This window comes from Gorilla gorilla, chromosome 11 (genome assembly GCF_029281585.2).
Source record: "Gorilla gorilla gorilla isolate KB3781 chromosome 11, NHGRI_mGorGor1-v2.1_pri, whole genome shotgun sequence".
Classification (NCBI taxonomy): domain Eukaryota; kingdom Metazoa; phylum Chordata; class Mammalia; order Primates; family Hominidae; genus Gorilla; species Gorilla gorilla.
The window spans coordinates 54,830,394-54,850,763 of record NC_073235.2 but is presented as its reverse complement, the minus strand read 5'-3'; the positions used below and the strand labels follow the sequence as shown (position 1 = coordinate 54,850,763).

At 43.4% G+C, this 20,370-nt stretch overlaps 1 protein-coding gene across 9 annotated transcripts in view; it reads right to left on the bottom strand.

Annotated features, from left to right (window-relative positions):
- Positions 1–19,789, bottom strand: part of FMNL2 (formin like 2) — a 315,524-nt gene extending 295,735 nt beyond the window's left edge. For 8 of the 9 annotated variants that reach the window (XM_031008485.3, XM_031008488.3, XM_031008484.3 and 5 more), the window contains exon 1: positions 19,197–19,789. In XM_031008485.3, coding sequence (XP_030864345.1) covers positions 19,197–19,313 — 117 coding nt within the window. In that variant the 5' untranslated portion in view covers positions 19,314–19,789. The remainder of the gene's footprint in view (positions 1–19,196) is intronic. The other variant, XM_004032655.5, reaches the window with a different exon arrangement.
- Positions 19,790–20,370: the final 581 nt, after the last annotated feature.

Below are 20,370 nucleotides of genomic sequence, written 5' to 3'. Positions count from 1 at the left end.
AAAATAAATGTTTGTGATGCTGTTATGTTTCATTTATAATTCTCCTCTTTGTTCACTTTTGGCAGTTACCATCATGAGCATTAGAGTAAAGTCTAGCACCCCGCCAAAAATACCAGCATTGTGATTGATGTGTGATTCAAAAAAGCTGTCAAAAGGAATACTCCAAAAGAAATGAGTCACATGGCTGGGCCAGGCATGCTATTATTTTTGTACCATATTATAATCCTTTTCATCTGGACCTTCTTAGAGTTGGCTTATTACTTCCTTTCATGCTATTCTAAGCTAACTAAAGGCTACAATAAATGGCATAAGAAGCCTGACAGAATGGGTTCATACCTTCATTACTAAAATACAAAAATTAAGGCTATTTGATATGGAAATAGGGCACCAAGAAAAACATGCACACAGCTTCCGCCCACGCAATTTAATAACCCTTAAGGGTCTGAGAACACAGAGAATTTTATCTCAGACTAGTCTGACAGTGCTATCAAAATATTCTTTTATCTCACTAACTTAAAAAAGTAGATTGCCACTATAAAAATTTAGGGCAAAAGTGATATTTATCAGCTGAGAGAAAAATGAGCAATTTTCCTCACCAGATAGTAAGAAAGATGTGTGCATCTTTAGAAAATTCTAGGCTCTCATTTCTGGATGGTGGTGTGTTTTTATTTGATTTGGGACTGGCCTTTGTTTCATAAGCTTAGCTCTGTCTGACTCAGCAAGATCACGTAGGACGCAACCCAAAAAGATTAATATAGAACCTTCTGGAAAAAATAACGCAGGGGTTTACTGGGGAATGTAATCTGTAATGTCTTCTTTCTGTGCTTCCTAGATCAAGTCAGATCGCACTGTATTCTTGATTTAAAACAATGCATCTTTTATTGAACAATGCTGTTAATCAAACAGAAAACCATCTATATACAAGTTACACAATTTTTTTTTTGCCACTACTGGAATTCAGAATAAAGTCCAAATGACTCCATCCATCCCAGGATGGAGCTGGAGCCAAACAAAACTTCAACAGCAGTTTCTTCAAGGCTCAAATGGTTACAACTTCAATGTATTTTCTCATTGTGAACAAGCTGCTCAGTGGTCACAGCATCATATGTAGCATGGCAGTTGTCTGTTTCAATTATGAAAACACTAGCACTTCCATTAGGCTCTGAAATGGAATAGCCCAATGCCCTGAAACACCTGGGTCTCTTTTTCTAGAAAGAACAAAATATACAACAGTCAACATAAAATATCCAAGTGGGGCTGCATGCATGGACCAGAACTTTGAAAACACTGATGTATCACAGAAGGTCAGTAGGTACAATCTTATGGCAAGAGCAGCAAATACAAGCCACCATCAGTTCAGTTCTGGGCGTTCTGGGGCCCTGCTTCACTTGTTCTTCACATTTGAGGTTGATGATGATTTAACTAAAGTTACCTGTAAAATATACTAGAATCCAGTTAAAGTCCACAGCTTGGACCCTAAAGCCAGTGCTTTAATAAAGTCAAATTTTAAAAGAGGACAAAATAATCAGAACTACCACTTCTTGTGAGGTGCTTACCTGACTGCCACAACTTGACTGTACTAAGCAATATCCCTTAATATCCATAACAAGTCAAAAAGGTAGCTCTTGAGCTCATGACGGATGTGGCTACCAAGGCTTAGAAAGGTGAATCAATTAGTAAGCAGCAAAATCCTGATTCAAACTCAGGTTTAGTCCAAAGTCCAAGATCATAAACAAGCTTTGTTAAATAGACTTTGCAGAAAAGACTGTGGGCTTTCTAACAAAGTGAGTATAGGGACATATACTTACTTTCTGATGCTTGCAACCTAGAGAAGTAAGGCTTAGAGTCGACTGCCTTTGGGGTAGATTCTCTTACCACCTAAAAGGCTGATCCTGGTATTAATACTTTTTACCAGATTCTTCCAAGTTGTTTGCACAGATATACCTAGACACACACTCAAATCTCTAAGCATTCAGGCACAGAGCAGAATTCATGCAATTATGTATTATAACCTTCAGCCAAAGTAAGTTGTCTAGATTTATCAGCTTAATCTAAAATATTAGAAACTTTAACCTTAATATGTCCTTCTATAGCACATTATAAACATAACACATATATGTATGATAAATGCCTTTAAATATCCTATAATCTTCATTCTCTTCCCTCCAGTATCTCATCTACTAGGCAGTTAACTACTCAAAGGCAAAAGGGAAAATAAAATTCACCTTTGTGTCCCAGCATCTCAAGAGGCCTTGCTTGGTACACTCAAGCAAAACATTGGTTAAACAGAAATAAGATCACATGGCATTTGTTTTTTTAAAAATAAGCAATCTCCAACACAAGGCCTACTAACACAATATAATAATGGTTGTTCTTCTCACATGGAAGTCCAAGTCTATGAGTTATCACTGAGGGCTGAGCAAAAGGCTTACCACACAGCCTTCAAGCTGTAACAACACAGCCATTTTACTAGGGACATTTAAAAAAACAAAGGTTCAGAGACAGTTGTCTGAAAGAGAGCCTTCAGAAAGCCTTCAGAGGACAACTGTTACTAGAAAAAAAAAATGATTTGATCACAAGCTTATTTGGCCTTTACTATTTCAATAGTGAACAGTGGCTTTATTCATCCAGTTCTCATTTTATCTGTAATTTTTCTGAAGGATATGTAGTTACTGTTGGTTCTGGGTATATAACAAAATGAACACAGACTGAAAAGATGATGAGCTTGCCATCACAAGGCTTTCAATTTACTTTGAAACATTTATATTTATTCTACATATAGCTTATATTTACATAATATTTTTGCATTGGGAGTCAAAACAGAATGTTAGGAGCACAGCTTTTGAGTCAAGAAATTTGATTTTCAGCTTTATTACCTACTAGAAATATGTGTTCTCAGGTAAGATTTTTAACTTCCCTAATCCTGAGTTTCTCATATATGAGACAGGGATATACCTACCTTTCAGGTTTCCTGAGCTACCATTCATGTTTACTGAAACGATTAAAGAAATACACAAGTGACCTATACTGTATTATTACTGAACATGCATGAAATCCACATTTAAACCCACATTAGGGCTGCCTTAAAATCCTCACAATAAACAAAGCCACTAATATGTATTTAAAGACTTATTCTGATATTGAATTGTGTAAACCTACTGGCAAGCAGGAAGATACCAAAATTCCCACCCATCCTCCAGTCACTGCTAGAGGTCTGAGAGTTCTAAGTCAGAATTGCCCACTTTTCTTTTGTGGCTTCTCTTTTAATCATGCTTAAAGGTTCTCAAACTTTAACATGCATAAGAATTGCTTTCTAGGAGCTCATCAACACTAGTCATTAGAGAAATGCAAATCAAAACCACGATGAGATACCACCTCATGCCAGTTAGAATGGTGATTATTAAAGCCAGGAAACAACAGATGCTGGTGAGGCTGTGGAGAAATAGGAATGCTTTTACACTGTTGGTGGGAGTGTAAATTAGTTCCACCATTGTGGAAGACAGTGTGGTGATTCAAGGATCTAGAACCAGAAATACCATTTGACCCAGCAATCCCATTATGGGTATATACCCAAAAGATTATAAATCATTCTACTATAAAGACACATGCACACGTATGTCTACTGCAACACTATTTACAATAGCAAAGACTTGGAACCAACCCAAATGCCCATCAATGATAGACTGGATAAAGAAAATGTGGCACATATACACCACGGAATACAATGCAGCCATAAAAAAGGATGAGTTCATGGCCTTTGCAGGGACATGGATGAAGCTGAAAACCATCATTCTCAGCAAACTAACACAGGAACAGAAAACCAAACGCCACATGTTCTCACTCATAAGTGGGGGTTGAACAATGAGAACACATGGACACCGGGAGGTGAACGTCACACAATGGAACCTGCTGGGATTGGTGGGAAAGGGGAGGGAGAGCATTAGGACAAATACCTAATGTATGCAGGGCTTAAAACCTAGATGACAGGTTGATAGGTACAGCAAACCATGGCATGTATACCTATGTAACAAACCTGCACGTTCTGCACATGTATCTCAGAACTTAAAAGTAAAATTTAAAAGAAATAATAATTGCTTTCTAGGGTTGTTTCACTACAGAATTGAACATGTACCTTCATGGGCAACTTCAGGTATTTTTGGGATAATTTTAACTATACACAACTTTCACCTTATTTTTATCTTTAGAATTGCACCTCTTTATAAAATTCTTTTTGAGAAAGAGTCTCACTCTGTTACCCAGGCTGGAGTGCAGTGGTGTGATCTCAGCTCACTGCAGCCTCCGCCTCTCAGGTTCAAGCGATTCTCCTGCCTCAGCCTCCCAAGTAGCTGGGACTACAAGTGCGCGCCACCATACCCGGCTGATTTTTGTATTTATAATAGAGACAGGGCTTCACCGTGTTGGCCAGGCGGGTCTCAAAGTCCTGACCTCAAGTGATCTGCCCACCTCGGCCTCTCAAAGTGATGGGATTACAGGCGTGAGCCACCGTGCCCAGCCTTCTTTGTAAAATTCTTGTATGCCCCTTAAAATACAATAATTTTGTAAAGGAAATATAAAAAAGAAAAAGAGGGAAAGAATCTGAGCTACAAGCTAGTAGCAAGTTAACAGCAATAAAGTAATTCTCTTCCATAATACCTTGCCTGCCCCAGGTCAACCTATAGCTTCAAGCAGACAAAGAAAGCCATTCTAAGTACTGGCCTTCAGAGTGCCTGCATTTAGGGCACAGCTCACACTGATCAAACAGTCCATTCTCAAACAGTCTGTCCCATGGGTCTAGAACAATGGCAATTCGAAATACTCATTTCTTTGAAAATCACCTGAATTTAACAAGAGGCAGAACTCTGGCTACACAAAACCACCTACAAGAAATGGCTCTGTTACCGACAACAGAGTGAGGGGACAGACTCCTGAGCCTCCACCTTGAGGCTGTCCCACGGGCACGGTCTGAAGCTGTCTGGGCTGAGTATATCCCATATGCTGTGGAATGACCCTTCACTTGCTCCAGAGTCCCTGGAAACTGCTCCTGAACCAGCAAACGGAGAAACGAATCGCACTCTGGCTACTCCTCCCTCCCGAGGGCTCTTACCTGATCACACTAGCTGCCTGCTCCTCCTCACTCAGACCTTATCGGGATGACACCACTTCACATATCCCATTTTATTCTCCTCATGGCACTTTTCACCATCTAAATGCTCCATTTCTGTACCTGTGCATCCCCTTCAGGTCTGGCTTCCCCCTCTATGCCCTCCCATTAAAATGTAAATTCCTTGGGAGCAGACGTTCAATCGATCCCACCTCAGTACAGCATCCTCCAGTGCCTACAACACTGCCTGGCACACAGTAAGCGCTCAATAAATATTTTTTGGACTGTCTGAATAAAGCATATAAGCACCAAAGGAGCAAAAATGCACAATGTAGAATGAAAAGTGCAGCCCAGCAGCGGTTGGGACTGAGCTAGAATCTCACCTACTTCCTATTCCAAGGAAACATTTTCTGAACACTCAGAATTCAGAAAAGGCACCTTCCCTCCAAACCCTTAGCATATCTACATCTACACTGATTATGAAGCTCTCTGGGTTGCTTATTGTTGCTTGTTTCCCCAGCTACATCCTGAGTCCCTTGAGATTAAGGTCAGATTTTGCAGCATATAACACAAGTTGGACTCATTCAAAGCAGCTATTGTATGAATAAATGAGTTTAGTACGGAGGGTATGTGAAGAACGAACAAGAATCATACATTTAATGACATCTTATAGCTAACTCAGAAAACATAATAGTGTAGTGCAGTAGAAAGAAGCAGGCTGTCTCAGGCAGGCCTGGATTCAAACTCTGCCCCCAGGATTGGGTAGTGGCCACGTTAACACCCTCAGCCCATTGTCTCATTAGTAAAAGGAAGACAATACCTCCCTGGAAAAGTTGTCACGAGCATCAACGATAATGCATATAAGGCACCTAACAGAACTCGAGAGAATTCATAAACATCATTAGTTTACAGTGGAATGCACCCCAGAGTTTTAGTATGAAGACCTAGGACTGGACCACAAACTTCACCACCTTCTTATATAACTTCAAGCCATCCAGTCTCATGCCCTATTTGTCTCATTTATTTAAAACCCTTAGAAGCACAGAAGACAATTGCAGAGCACTCTGCAAACAGCAAAGCACTAACATGCCGAAACAAAGAACGCTGCCCATTTAAACTTACCTCACTCCAACAAAAAAGAAAATATAAACTGCCCTCCTCTTCTGCTAATTCACAAGGAGTCAGGGAAGCATGATGCCAACTTGTTGTCTCTGAATGTTTCGTATTCTTGGACACCTACCACAGTCAAGTGATAAGGGGAATACCAATATGAATAAGAATCTATCACCAAGTGTCATTTCAACACAAAGGCAAGTTATGTGCAATTAACAGTCAGCCTAGTGTGGTCAGTTAAATAGGTATCCAGAGCAGCCACTCCAATTCCCAGTCCTCTTTCAGTGGGCACTGTTCCCTTATCAAGTCAGCAATCATTTGCTGGGACCCTTCCCAAGGCTAAGACAAGTAAAAGCTGTCAGACCCCGTAAGACATGATCCTTGCCTTTCAGGAGCCCACAGTGTGAATTGGCAGGTGAAACAAAGACACAAACAAATGGCTAAGAATGTAATGAGCAACTACAAAGCTACACATGAAAGCATCTCCCTATTTTACAATCAGAACTTATACAAAGTGATATTTAACCAAGTGCCTCATGAGTAAGAGATAATTCATACCACAAAGCGATCAAAGTAAGGAGAGTTGTTTTTCTCATCACCCCCATGCTGACGTGGGTCTGTAAGGACCCTCGGAAAAAGTGGGACTGTAGAAAACTTTGAAGGCTGGTATAGTTTCAGTAAGCAGAGAAGCAAAGAGAGCCCATCCTATGCAGGGGAATCACCAGGGGAAAAAAATACAAAGGAGAGAAAGCACAGGCCTAATCTGGGGACAGGGATTAAAAAATGAAAAAGAAAAAAAAAAAAACTTCCAAGTTAGGGACTTGTAAAGAAACAGAAGAGGAGATGGGTCTGGCCACGTCGTAGCTGGCTTCAGGAAGAAGGCTGTGAGGGATACAGGAGTTACAAAGGAGAGAAAAGAAGAGAGATCAACAAACGTGGCCATGAGCCCCTCAAATTTTATCTATTAATAATGTCTGGAATAACACAATAGGGCTGTGATGGGAAATTGAACCAGAACATGAAATTCACAATCTTATACCTTTTAATATTTCAAGAGTCATCAAGAAAGATAACAAAAGCTAAAGGCCAGAACTTACACTTGAGAAGGAGTACATAAATTTTGTACCTACATATCCGTAATTCCAAGTATTAATGCCCAAAATTTCAAATGCTCATTTTCTCTGTGGCCATCCCTCCCCATTCATGCTTTACTTTGGGAACACAAATCAAAATATCCTCTTCTCAGTATTATGAAAAGCAGAGATACTATACACACAAACAAAAATACCATTAAGGTGATCAATGATGATATAACTAAAAGCAACAAGAAAATGCTGCAGTGTCAATATTTCCTAATGCTCAGGCCTACTTGGACTAGGAACGCTCTCAAAGGAAGTGGTGGAAACCTCATGGTTAGAGTCACTTGGAGTCAGACCACAAGGCACAATCCTGTGGCCTACTCTCTTCCACGTGAAGTGTGACCGCTGAGAAAGTTCAGGTGAGCAATAACTGTGGCTGGGAGACCAGAAGCCAAGTCTCACCACTCCTGAAGAACAAGAGGGAGGGAGGGATTCTGATTCCTGATCCGGGAGTTGGTTGCAACCGTGTCTGGTTTGTGAAAAAAAAATTTTTTTTTTTTTTTTAGACGGAATATCGCCCTGTCACCCAGACTGGAGTGCTGTGGCAGGATCTCGGCTCACTGCAACCTCCGCTTCCCAGGTTCAAGCGATTCTCCTGCCTCAGCCTCCCAAGTAGCTGGGACTACAGGTGTGCGCCACTATGCCCAGCTAATTTTTTGTATCTTTAGTAGATACGGGGTTTCACCATGTTGGCCAGGCTGGTCTCGAACTCCTGACCTCGTGATCTGCCCACCTCGGCCTCCCAAAGCGCTGGGATTATAGGCATGAGCCATGGCGCCCAGTCTGAGCCACCGTGCCTGGCCATGAAAAGATTTTTTTAAAAGAGGATCAGGTAATATCATTCTAAAAAATGACCAAGAAAGAATTTTTAAATTTCTCCATTATCATTAGAAACATCAGAGGAAATCAATCGTGGAACTTTTTTTGTTGTTAGAGATAGGGTATCTTACTTTGTCACCCAGGCTGTAGTACAGTGGCATGATCACAGCTCACTTCAGCCTCGAACTGCTGGGCTCAAGCAGTTCTCCCACCTCAGCCTCCCAAGTAGCTAGGACTACAGGGAGTGTGCCACTAAGCCAGTTTTTTTGTGTGTGGTTTCTTTTTTTAATTTTCATAGGCACAGGATCTTGCTGTTGCCCAGGCTGGTCTCAAACTCCAGGCCTCAAGCAGTTCTCCCACCTCAGCCTCCCAAAGCACTGGAATTACAGTTGTGAGCCACCACACCCTGCCAAAACTTCTGATAATTACTGGTGAAATAACAAAAGTATAGGCCAGGTACAGTGGCTCACACCTGTAATCCCAGCACTTTGGGAGGCTGAGGTGGGCGGATCACCTGAGGTTGGGAGTTCAAGAGCAGCTTGGGCAACATGGTGAAACCCCGTCTCTACTACAAATACAAAAATTAGCCGGGCATGGAGGCATGCACCTGTAATCCCAGCCACTCTGGAGGCTGAGGCAGGAGAATCGCTTGAACCCAGGAGGTGGAGGTTGCAGTGAGCCAAGATTGTGCCACTGCACTCCAGCATGGGCAACAGAGTGAGACTCCATCTAAAAAGAAGAAAAAGAAAAAAAAACTATAGGTGTTTAATGTTAAAGACTTGTATAATTAAATGAGAAATGAGACCTGGTAAATTCACAAAGGATCTGGAGATTTCTAAGCCAAACAATGCTTTCCAAAGAGTGGACCCTGAGAACCAAACCAAACATTCTGCTATAAAAGGCACTGGAGGGTGTAAACACTGGCAAGGGGAAGGGCTGCACAAGCCCAGGAGGCCACAGAGTTCTAAACGGCTTCTCCAGGTTCGCATCTGGATGGCCAAATTAGTTGGCGTAGAGTGACTTTATGGTAAGGCCCTGGGAATCCAAGTTTATGGCATCCTGGTCCCAAGACATTTGGCTTCCTAGGTTCACCAGGCAGAAGTCCTTGGGAATAAAGAACCCTGATTAGTCAAGATACTCCATTGTCACCAAAGAGAAAATTTCTTTGGAAGAACAACAAAGGTGACCATATCAGGGAATGAAAGGGCCAGAACTGAACCTAACAAAGCTATTCACCCAATTCACTGCCTTTGCATTTTAGGTTCTCTAGCTTTCACAAATAAGACTTTTAGCAGTACTGAACTCACTGGGCAAAACTGAGTGTTGCCATGGTGCAAATCTGATCATGACATATCCAACTTCTCCTGCTATTAGTTATCATAATGCTTCCTTCTATGCCAATAAAAAAAAGAATGTTATTCCTTTTTTATTCAATTTATTCAACGAGGGCAGATGAGACTATTTTCAATCTTTCTGCCACTGTAAAACTGTCATCTTCTTTACCTTCCCCACCAAAATAAAACTATTATTATCCTTTACTATTCCCATTTAAATCCATACCCTCTCTTGCCCTGTTCCCTATTATTAGAAAGTTTTATCTAGTCATAAATCAACCACCTACAGTTCCTTATAAGATTGATTTATATTTCTAAATCAAAATGAAACAATAATTGCTACTATCCTCTCAGTCCCAGAAAACCACATATGCTGTCCTCAAACCCCAAACCACAAATGCTAAAAATTATGAATAAGAGGAATGTCTATTTGCTTACATTATAATGAATAAAGAAATAACTAGAGTCTTGCATTGAGAACAATCAGCTCATTCTTGACCTAGCATCCTATTTATCTTTCTATTCTCAAGGCTAATTGCTTATATAAGCATGCCAATTTGCCTTGATTATAGGATTCTTAATAAATGAATGTTGTTTACATTTCACAAGTGTATTTGAATTTCACTACAGGAAGCCAAGCTCATCAAGTCTTTGTAAATGGTAAAACCAGAGATCAAAGCAAAAGGCCTGCATTGAACCAACAAACAATTAGGCTACAGAATGGAGGCCTAAGCAAAAATGCAATTGATTTATTGATTGTTCTACTCCAGAAGTATACTTCTGGGTCATTGCTTAATCTTATACCATATGTATAGAATTTTCTCACAAATTTTCATTATGATAATTTGGTGGTCATTTCTTAAATAGTTAAATAAAGTCTCTCTACCATTCAACAGGATTTATCCTTTTCTTCTGTATTTTTTCATCTTGTTGCTTTTAGTTGAATCAAATATCTTTCTTTTTTTAACTCTTCTCAACCTTCTCAATTTTGCCTAATCTAACCAAAATTCTGTTTAACTTCTTAAACAATCCCTTTTCTATTACACTCATTATCTTGTTTTCTACTGGTTTTAACTCATAGGCAAATTGGCTTGGTCTTTGGGGTAGGAAGAAAAAGGGGGAAAACATCTAGCACAGTGGCTGTCAACCTTGGCTGCACATTCAAACCTTCTAGGGAGCTTTTAAAAATCCTGATGCCCAGGTCACATTCCAGACAAATTTATCAGAATTTCTGGGAGTGGAACCCAGGCATTTGTGGGTTTTTGTTTTTGTTTTTGTTTTAGAGATAGTCTTGCTCTGTTGCCCAGACTAGAGTGCAGTGGCATGATCATAGCTCACTGCAATCTCAAACTTCTGGGCTCAAGCAATCCTCCTGCCTCAGCCTCCCAGGTAAGCTGTGACTACAGGCATGCACCACCACACCTGCTAATTTTCATTAGTAGTAGAAATGAGGTCTCCCTATGTTGCTCCACACTGGTCTAGGACTCCTGGCCTCAAGTGATCCTCCTGTCTTGGCCTCCCAAAGTGCTGGGATTACAGGCGTGAGCCACTGTACCTGGCCCACTTGTACTTTCTGAGGATCGCCAAGTGATGTCAATGCACAACCAAGTTTGAGAACCACTACTTTAACTTACCAATAACCTTATTCTAGCTTAAATAAGGTGTTCTGCCAAACTTCCACGGAGAGAAAAAAAAACAAGGAAGGGAAGTCAGGTTCCTGAGCAAACCCTCAACCAAGACAGGTCTTGAGACTAGTGAGATGTGTTATTTAAAAGCACCATCAGTCACACGTTAGTGTCCCAGCACCAGGCACATGGTCAAAAATGTGAACTATTTAAGCCGGGTGTGGTGGCTTATGCCTGTAATCCCAGCACTTTGAGATGCCAAGACTGGTGGATCACTTGAGGTCAGGAGTTCAAGACCAGCCTGGCCAATGTGGTGAAACCTTGTCTCTACTAAAAGTACAAAAACTAGCTGGGTGTGGTGGTGCGTGCCTGTAATCCCAGCTACTCAGGAGGCTGAGGCAGGAGGATCGCTTGAACCCAGGAGGCAGAGGTTGTAGTGAGCTGAGATCACGCCACTGTACGCCAGCCCGGATGACAGAAGGAGAATCCATCTCAAAACAAAAAAATATGAACTATTTGATATTTGACATCATTCCCAAAACCAAGCCATGGGCATCTTCTATGCGCAAAAGTCAGTCAAGTGAGATTACTTCTGGGGATAGCAGGGTCTAAACACCTCAAGGCTTTCAGCTTCTGTGGCAATGGTTACAGGGGCTTACAAATGCATCAGAACTTCTGCAAAGAAAAAAGTAGACTAAGGTTACATGTGAAATGAGAGTCACCAAAGTCAATTACAGGCTAAACAAGAACACTGAAGATCATGGAATCACAGAAACTATATGAAGTTTGTCCTAGAAACTATACAAGACTAGAAATCATAGAGAGTTTGTGATAATTGCCTACCAGTGAACACTGATGGTCATGTTTTTCTGTTTGTTTTTTCAGAGAGTGAAAAGAATGTACATTTTTATCTGTCAACATCAAATACCATCATACCTGGTAAATAGGGCTGAATGTTGCCCAATTTCAGAATTCCAAGCCCGTCTGGTCCACATCTGCGGGCCTTGGTTGAGATCACAGTTCAAGAGGCAGCTCTCCAACCTAACAGCTCTTCCCTTAGACATTGCTTCCAAATTATATGCTATCAGTTGGAAACTGCATAGTCCTTGGCATTTATGTTGAAAGACAAGGTTTCTGGAAAGGAGGAAGGGGTCACTGGGGAGGAGGGAGGAAGATCACCCTGCAGTATGAACAGATGGAATTCTAAAGGGAAGACAAGCAATGAGCTATCTCTGTCCCCAGTGTTCAAGTAGGTGAGAACTAAGAAGGTACATGAAGGCTCTCTAAGGAACCATGACTCCAAAGCCTAGGGACACACTTCTTATTTGCAGGGATGGGGGTGGCACTCCATAAAGAGCCGCTCTACAAGATGAGATCTGCCAAGCAACTGTATAGCTTGTAACTCACCTTCCCTCCTAAGTTCCTCTAGGCTGTTCCTTCTTTTATAAGGATTCAATGCTTTGTTCCTAAAAGTACTCCAGTTACAGCGTCCTCTTGCAAAGGAGGGGCAATCATCTATAATCAGTGCTTCTTGTATTAGCTACTTTTTTGACATCTATTACTTGCTTAAACCTGAGGGCTGGAGAGCCCACTTTACCTTGTCCCTATTCCCCAAGCTCTAAATATGAAAAAGAAGAGCACTGTTCATTAAGACCAAACCCTTTAAGCAACAGTTCTCATAAAGTCAAATGAACTTCCAGAACAAACATCAGCCCATACGTATCTTTTTCTTTGAGCCCAGGAAGCACCTACCAGGAGATCTTTCCCCACTCTCAGGTGTTATAATTCTATGTCTAGAACCTGCAAGTGGCAGACTCACCTCAAAGAGGGTAACTTTCGAGCCAATAATGTACTTCCTATCTTCTTGGGCTGCAAAGGGCCTTCCAATCACCAGTGTTTGTCACACAGATTATCTGAATAACTTTAACGGAGAACTCACCATCCATTTTCAACAACTCTACATGTTAGAATATTTTTCCCTATGCTCATATGACTTTCAGTCACTGACCCTGGGGAATTCTACTCTTTAGACCACACAGAACACCCCTACACACATTTCCACCTGAAAGCTCTTCAAAAGCCAGCGTCAACTAATGAATCACAATGTATTATGTTCTGGAAATTTTATGTTTTCAAGTGGTATGATTTCCATCATCTCACAGCTATATTAACAATTGTGCCAAATTTTATTCCCATTCACAAAGGAGGAAAACAAAGGGCCAGAGGAAAGAGTTTCACTTGTCCAAGTTGGTGCAGCAAATATGATTCTAGAAACTAGGTCTCCTGCCTCCCAGGCCAATGTTAAATGACAGGCCACAAGCCAAAGTACTTCTTATCACTTACGGATTTAAGGCCACGCATACCATCTCTCCCCAAATTTCATCACTTTACACTGTTGCCAGTCTCTTCCTGGAGCCAAACACTTGCATTTGATCAACTTCTATCCCAGATACCCCAATATATTGCCACAGTTTTTACTGGTATTATTAGGAGGAAAAAATGCATCCTGATAATGATAACAGCCCTAACCATATATTCCCACTTTGGAGAATAAAACAGCTCAGGGAGTTACTGCCTAGGGTGAAACTGTAATGGTTCAAAGTGCCAACACTCCACCACCCCTCTTCCACACTCTCTTCCCCTCACAACAGGAGAAAGAATATGAGAATACAAATCAGCAGCATCTGATGGCCTCACTACACTCCCACCCGCCCATCTGCTTCACAGACTTTATGGCAAGTGCTTTCCTTGGAAGTGGCTGAAAGGGAGTAACACCTTGCAGTGGGAAGTAAACTTAAACGTTAAAACTTGACCTTCCGGCCGGGCACAGTGGTTCACACCTGTAATCCCAGCACTTTGGGAGGCTGAGGCAGGTGGATCACGAGGTCAGGAGTTCAAGACCAGCCTGGCCAAGATGCTGAAACCCCATCTCTACTAAAAATACAAAAATCAGCCAGGCATGGTGGCACACACCTGTAATCCCAGCTACCCAGGAGGCTGAGGCAGGAGAATCACTTGAACCCGGGTAGCAGAGGTTGCAGTGAGCCAATATTGCACCACTGCACTCCAGCCTGGGCGACAGAGCAAGACTCCATCTCAAAAAGAAAAACAAACAAAAAAAACAACAACTTGACCTTCCTTTCCTTTTCACAGGTTTCACATTTGGAGTATATGCGTTGCACTGACAGGTTACCTATTCCTTCTGATTTGGAGAACAAACTTTTCAACCAAGGTATTTCAAATCTGCCTTGAAAAGAAAAACTGAAGAGCACCTTTTTGGACCAGATCAATTTTTAACTCCATGCTTGAAAATAGGAGAGCACAGTGAAGATGCCAAAAGGCTTGACATCTAAAGAGAAGAAACTTCAAATGCACCTCACTTCAGTCACTTCTGAAGAATTTCTGCCAACTTTATCCAGTCTGAAATTTGCACTAACCAGACAGGAATTTTTTACTGCTAGTCGCAGGCCCTTTTTTTCTTCCCAGTTCTAAGCCTAAGGAAGCATAATATAAAAGAAAGGCCAGGGGGAGTAGGGAACAGATCCAAATCTCTGCTGAAAGACCAGATTGGTTATTTAATAACTGTATAATTTTAGGCAACTTAGATATCTTTTTCTTTTTTGAGACCTGGTCTTACTTTGTCACCCAGGCTGGAATGCAACGGTATGAACACAGGTCACTTCAGCCTCGACCTCCAGGACTCAAATGATCCTCCCACCTCAGCCTCTTGTGTAGGTGGGACTACAGGTGCAAGCCACCACACCTGGCTAATCTTTTTTTTTCTTTTTTCATAGAGACAGGATCTCACCATGTTGCCCAGGCTGGTCTCGAATTCCTGGGCTCAAGCGATCCTCTCACCTCAGCCTCCCAAAGTGCTGGGATTATAGGGGTGAGCCACTGTGCCCAGCCTAAATAATCATTACTTATGCATCTATAATATTGCTGATAGCATTAGTTACTGTGAGCATTAAATGGGAACATGTAAAAGGCCTACTTATAGTAGATACTCAGAAAATGTTCCCACTCCTTCCTAAAACAAAATGACCACATTCAATCTCAGGACATGCAGAAAAAAAAATGAGAAGGAAATGGACTCAAATTAATCAGATAACAAAGCAGTTCCTGATACCAAATATAATACTGCCCTAAACCATTACTTCCTAATAATTTTAAATCTGTTTGCAGTGCTGCCTGACACCTGATATTGCATAAGATACAGCAGCTAAGACACAGACTTAAAATTGTCCTTTCCTCTGAAACTCAACAAAAGAATTTTTAGGACAGCTCTTCAGCAAAGGCATCCAAGGGTGTGCCTTTTAAGTTGTAAACAGTGACTGCAAGCCAAAAATGAGTGAATAATATTATGGAGTGTCTAATGTAGAAACAGGTATTCTCGGACAAAAACCATCAGTTGTTCACCACATCCACCAAGAACCACCTTCTTATCATCATCTTTAAAAATAAAGGACATGGGAGTATTTGTGGATGTGTGTATGTAACCCAGGATGTCCAATCTTTTGGCTTCCCTGGGCCACACTGGAGAAGAAGAATTGTCTTGGGCCACACATAAAATACACTAACACTAACGATAGCCGATGAGCTTAAAAAAAAAAATCATGAAATAAATCTCATAATGTTTTAAGAAAGTTTATGAATTTGCGTTGGGCCCATGAGGCCCACAGGCAGTGGTTGACAAGCTTGATGCAACCCCCAAAATTAGACAATGGTTAATAAATACAATGGAGGGCCACATGGCTATTACAGATGTGAAGAACCCCCAAAAAACACAGGCTAATATTACCTATGAAATATATACATCCTTACATCCTAAAAGAACAAAGATTGAAGTACGTGGCTGACTTTATAATTTATGAAACACTTCCATGTACATAGGTTAGAGTATAACAGAAACATTGCACATACACACACACAAAGGCATATGCATATATATATATATACATATGTGTGTGTGTATCTCACCTTCCAGCTCTACCTGAAAGGTCAATACAGGGAAGCAAATGGTTTAAATGTATACACTAAGACAGTAATCTTTTCCCTTAAATATAAGTTTTATAACTATTACTATAATGATACTGAAGATACCTATCCTTGGGAGGATTAAACTCCTAACACTGGGATCCAATTTTTGCTAGTCACTAACTCCATTTTTTTCTATTAAAAAGATTACTTTTCAAAGTTCACCCCTCTACTCTTAATTCATTAGTCTTTTATTATCTCATTTCCATTCATACCCACTAATTTTTTATATTCGCACAATTTAACCCATATAAACTGATGGGGAGGGAGGGTATAGTCATTGAATAGATTTGTTCTCTCTTAAGGCTTTCCTAACAAGAAATAAAATGGACTTTTGTCATTTTAATTTTTATTTACTTCTCCCTGAGGCCTTCAAAATTCTAGAGCTGGAAGTTGGGAGGAACTGTTTTCCTAGCTTGAAACAGTCTGTTAATTATTGATGTAAGCCATACTTACAATGAGGTGCTTAGACACTTTTCTATACAGTATTACTATCTGGTTTTCCTCCCAAAACACCCGTATGATCTTTATTATACAAGAAAGTTGAACTGGTATCAATAATGCCAACACAATTTCCATTGCCCTCCACATACATACTTAAAAATCTGCCACTTAAAACTTGTCCTTCAAGATTGATGTCCACAATTAAATGGTTTGAACTGATTTCTTAAGCAACTCATGAAGAAAAGCAAAGTTGAGATTATCACACACACAACTCCAGAAAAAAAAAAAAAAAAAACAAGAGAAATCACCAACACTGCGCACTTCTAGTGGCCCACGGAGATGATCTGGAAGGTTTCAACTCCTCTCACAGATTGTCAAAGAGCAAGTGGAGCTGACCTGGGACAAGGAACGCATCAATGGTCCAAATGCGTCCCTAGGAAGAGGGTTCCCAAGCTGACCTGGTCCCCCAAAAGCTTTGTCTCTACTCAATAAAAGGTCAGCCTGGTATTGTTTTTGTTTCTTGATTGAGAGGCTTAGAATATTGTAAACAATTTTAAAAGGAATTGCACCCAGTAACTGTGACACACAGTAGTGTAAAAGTAGCCACAACAACACTGCCCCAAGAAGCTTGGGATGTACAATCATAATTGTCTAAATACTATATCTGCAACTGCTAGCCTTAACAAAAACACAAATCCACCATGTTAATGATGGGACATTATTTTTCTAAAGATTAATTCACACCACGTGTTATTAATCAGCAGGGTAAATGAAACCTCAAGCAAAAAAAAATGCTATCCTAGTCAAGCAGAACTTAATTGCATTATTGTTATTATTATGGCTGCTGCACTGGTTTCCCTGTGTCACTGGCTCCTCCACCACAAGTATTCAGACACACACACACACACACACACACACACATACACACAACACCACAGCATGGATGGAAAAACAAAAAAGCCAGAGCCAGGAGGAAAAAAAGCCAGAGCCAGGAGGTAAGAACCATATGTCTAGTAGGAAGAGGGTTTTGAAGAAAAACGTTTGTCTCTGGAAAAGCAGGTCAAGTATGCACCCAGGCCGCCTTGAGAATTATGCCTAGGCCGTTTCATTTCAGTGTCCCATCTTGCACAACGGTGGGAGCAGCTGTGGGAGATCACAGGAGATGCAAAGCAACACAAGCAACCTCATCTGTCTCCCCGACGGCCACACCAGAGTTTCCAGGTGGCGGGAGAGAGAGCTCAGTTCTCCCAAAGAGCACACAGCTAACCTGCCATCCAGAACATCACTTCCCATACCAAACCATTCCTTTTTCAAGGCCTGAAGGCAGGCAATTTGAACGTCCTGTAGCTGAGCACACCTCAGAAAACCGATTTTTGATCTAGAACTCGAATCCTCTGCCAAAGTTGTAAGTTTTCATGAAAACAAAAGAAGAAAAGAAAACCCGCAGGCAGGCACAATCGTTGGCTGCCCGGATCACGAGTTTCCCTTGCTGCCTAGTCTTGTGGAGTTTAGAGGTAACCAACTAGGAAAAGAGAAGTGTCCAAGTGTCAGGAGTAGGAATGCGCCCAATCTCGCCTGTGTGTGTCCCTCCCAACAACCCTTAGAAAAGGCTGGGACACTAAAACTGGTAGTCTGGGGGACCAACTGCAGTCCAGATCCTGGCTGGGGCAAGCCGCCACACCCTCTGCAGCTCACAGCACAAGCCTCGGCTGGGAGGGGCCCAGACACTGTCCCAGCAGGAAAGGGAGAAAGAGGGGAGTTTTCAGAGTCCTGGATTTGAGGAGCTGGAAAGCTGGGAGAAGCGGAATGCAGGAGGGAGCGGGGGACCTGGCTGGGCGTGCAAGAGGAGGGGAGGGGTCGCCCGTGCAGTCAGGACAGCTCGCAACACGTCCCCGCAAAACTCCACATTTTTGTGGTTTAAGATTTAAGTCTAAAGGGAACGCGCTGAGGTTCTCCCCGGCCTGGGTTTCAGATGCCCCTGCTCCTCGCCAAGGGCCGGGGCGCCGCACTGCTGTGGGTCTCCGCTTTCCCTTTCGGGGAAGCTCCCCTTGGCCAAGCCGCGACGTCAGCCCTCCAAGTTCGCCTCCGCTCACCGCCCGGCGCGGCGCCGCGGCCGGCCACATGCGCCCCATCTGCCGGGGACTTCGCAGGTCCCGGGCTGGCCGCCCGAGGGATGGTCCGCAGGGGCTCAGGGTTTTTTTTTTTTTTTTTTAAAAAGCCTAAGCGGCTCGCCACCTCCTCCTCCCAAGCCCGCGCCACCTTCTCTTCACGCCCACGCCGCACCTCCCGGGCACACGCGCCGTGAGGTGCCTCTCCAGCCAGACAATGGGTTCGAGGCTGGTTGGGCAGCCGGCCCCGAGCCCCCATCCCCATCCCGGGACCCCGAGAGGCTGAGAGCGGGGGACTGCCGGGGGGTAAAGAGGAGTGCTGGGGGGCCACAAAGGGGAAAGCGGGAGCCTCCCCCTCGGGAATGGAGGCTCGCTCCCGGCACGGGGTGAAGGGGAGGGGCGGGGGTCAGCTGCGCCGCCCGGCCGGGGGCCCCGGGTCCCCGGGTCCCCGCGCCCGACCGCCGCCGCGCACTCACCAGCACGATGGCAAATCGCTCCTCCAGTTCACCTGGCTCTGGCATCGGCAGCTTCAAAGGCACGTTGTGCGCCCTGAAATCGGTCTGCTGCGAATCCATGCTCCCCGCGTTGCCCATGTCGGCGGCGCGCCGGGGCCGGGGGCTGCTCCGGGCCCCTAGCGTGCGCGTCAGCAATCAGAACAGCTCCCGGCGGTCGGCTGCCGCCCGCAGGCGCGACCTGCCCGGCTCCCCGCCCTCCGCCGCGCCCAGGCGGGTGTGCGGCGCGCACCGCTCCCTAGCAGCGCTCCAAGCCGAGCCGCCCCCCGGCCTCCCTCATGCTCTCCGCCGCCCCAGCGCGGCCCCGGCCTCTTTTCCTCGGGAGGGGTAGTCCGGGCGCTGGGCGCCTATGTGCATGGTGCTCCGCTGGCACACCGCCCCCTGCCAGAGATCGCAGCCCCCGGCGCGTGGTCCCTCCTACTCGGCCTTCTGCCGGGCCCGCGGCCGCCGCTGACACTTCCAGCCCTAGCCGGCCACGGCTGCGCCTGCCTGGCTAGCACCTCGAGCAGACAAATGCAGCTCCGCGCTCCCCTACACAATGCCCCCTCTCGCCGGGCGCCCGGCCCCCGCCCCCGGCCCGGCTCCGCCCACTCGCCCCGCGGACTGCCGGGACGCGTAGTTTCTGCCCAAAGTGTCCGCGCGCAGAAACCACGCCTGCTCTAGAGCGCCAGGCCGGGTTGGGACCATTTGCAGCAAAGGCGATCCGTAGTCTCTGGAGATAGCATATTGTCACTTTTGACCCTCCTCACCCCAACAGTGGAATACTTACATCGTGTATATCATGTTGACACTTAGTAGGCGGGTCTGACCATGACGGAATCGAATCAATGAATGAAGGAATGCATGCCTTCTGATTAAAATTCAGAAAATCGTTGCTGTTTTTAAAAGATCTAGTTCAGTAAGGAACTTCGAAAGCACTGGCAAAGTTCTGTTTCATAAACGGGGGGGTGGGTCCATGGGTGCTTGTTTATCGTTCTTTCTTCCATATATATTTGATGTGATTGAAATGTTTTATAAACAGATGTATAATTTATGGGTATATATAGTCAGACCCTAGGAGCTAGGTAAGGATTCAATTCAATTAAAAAAAAAAACCTGTCAAACACCTATTATGTATGGGATATTGTGTTCCTTGGTG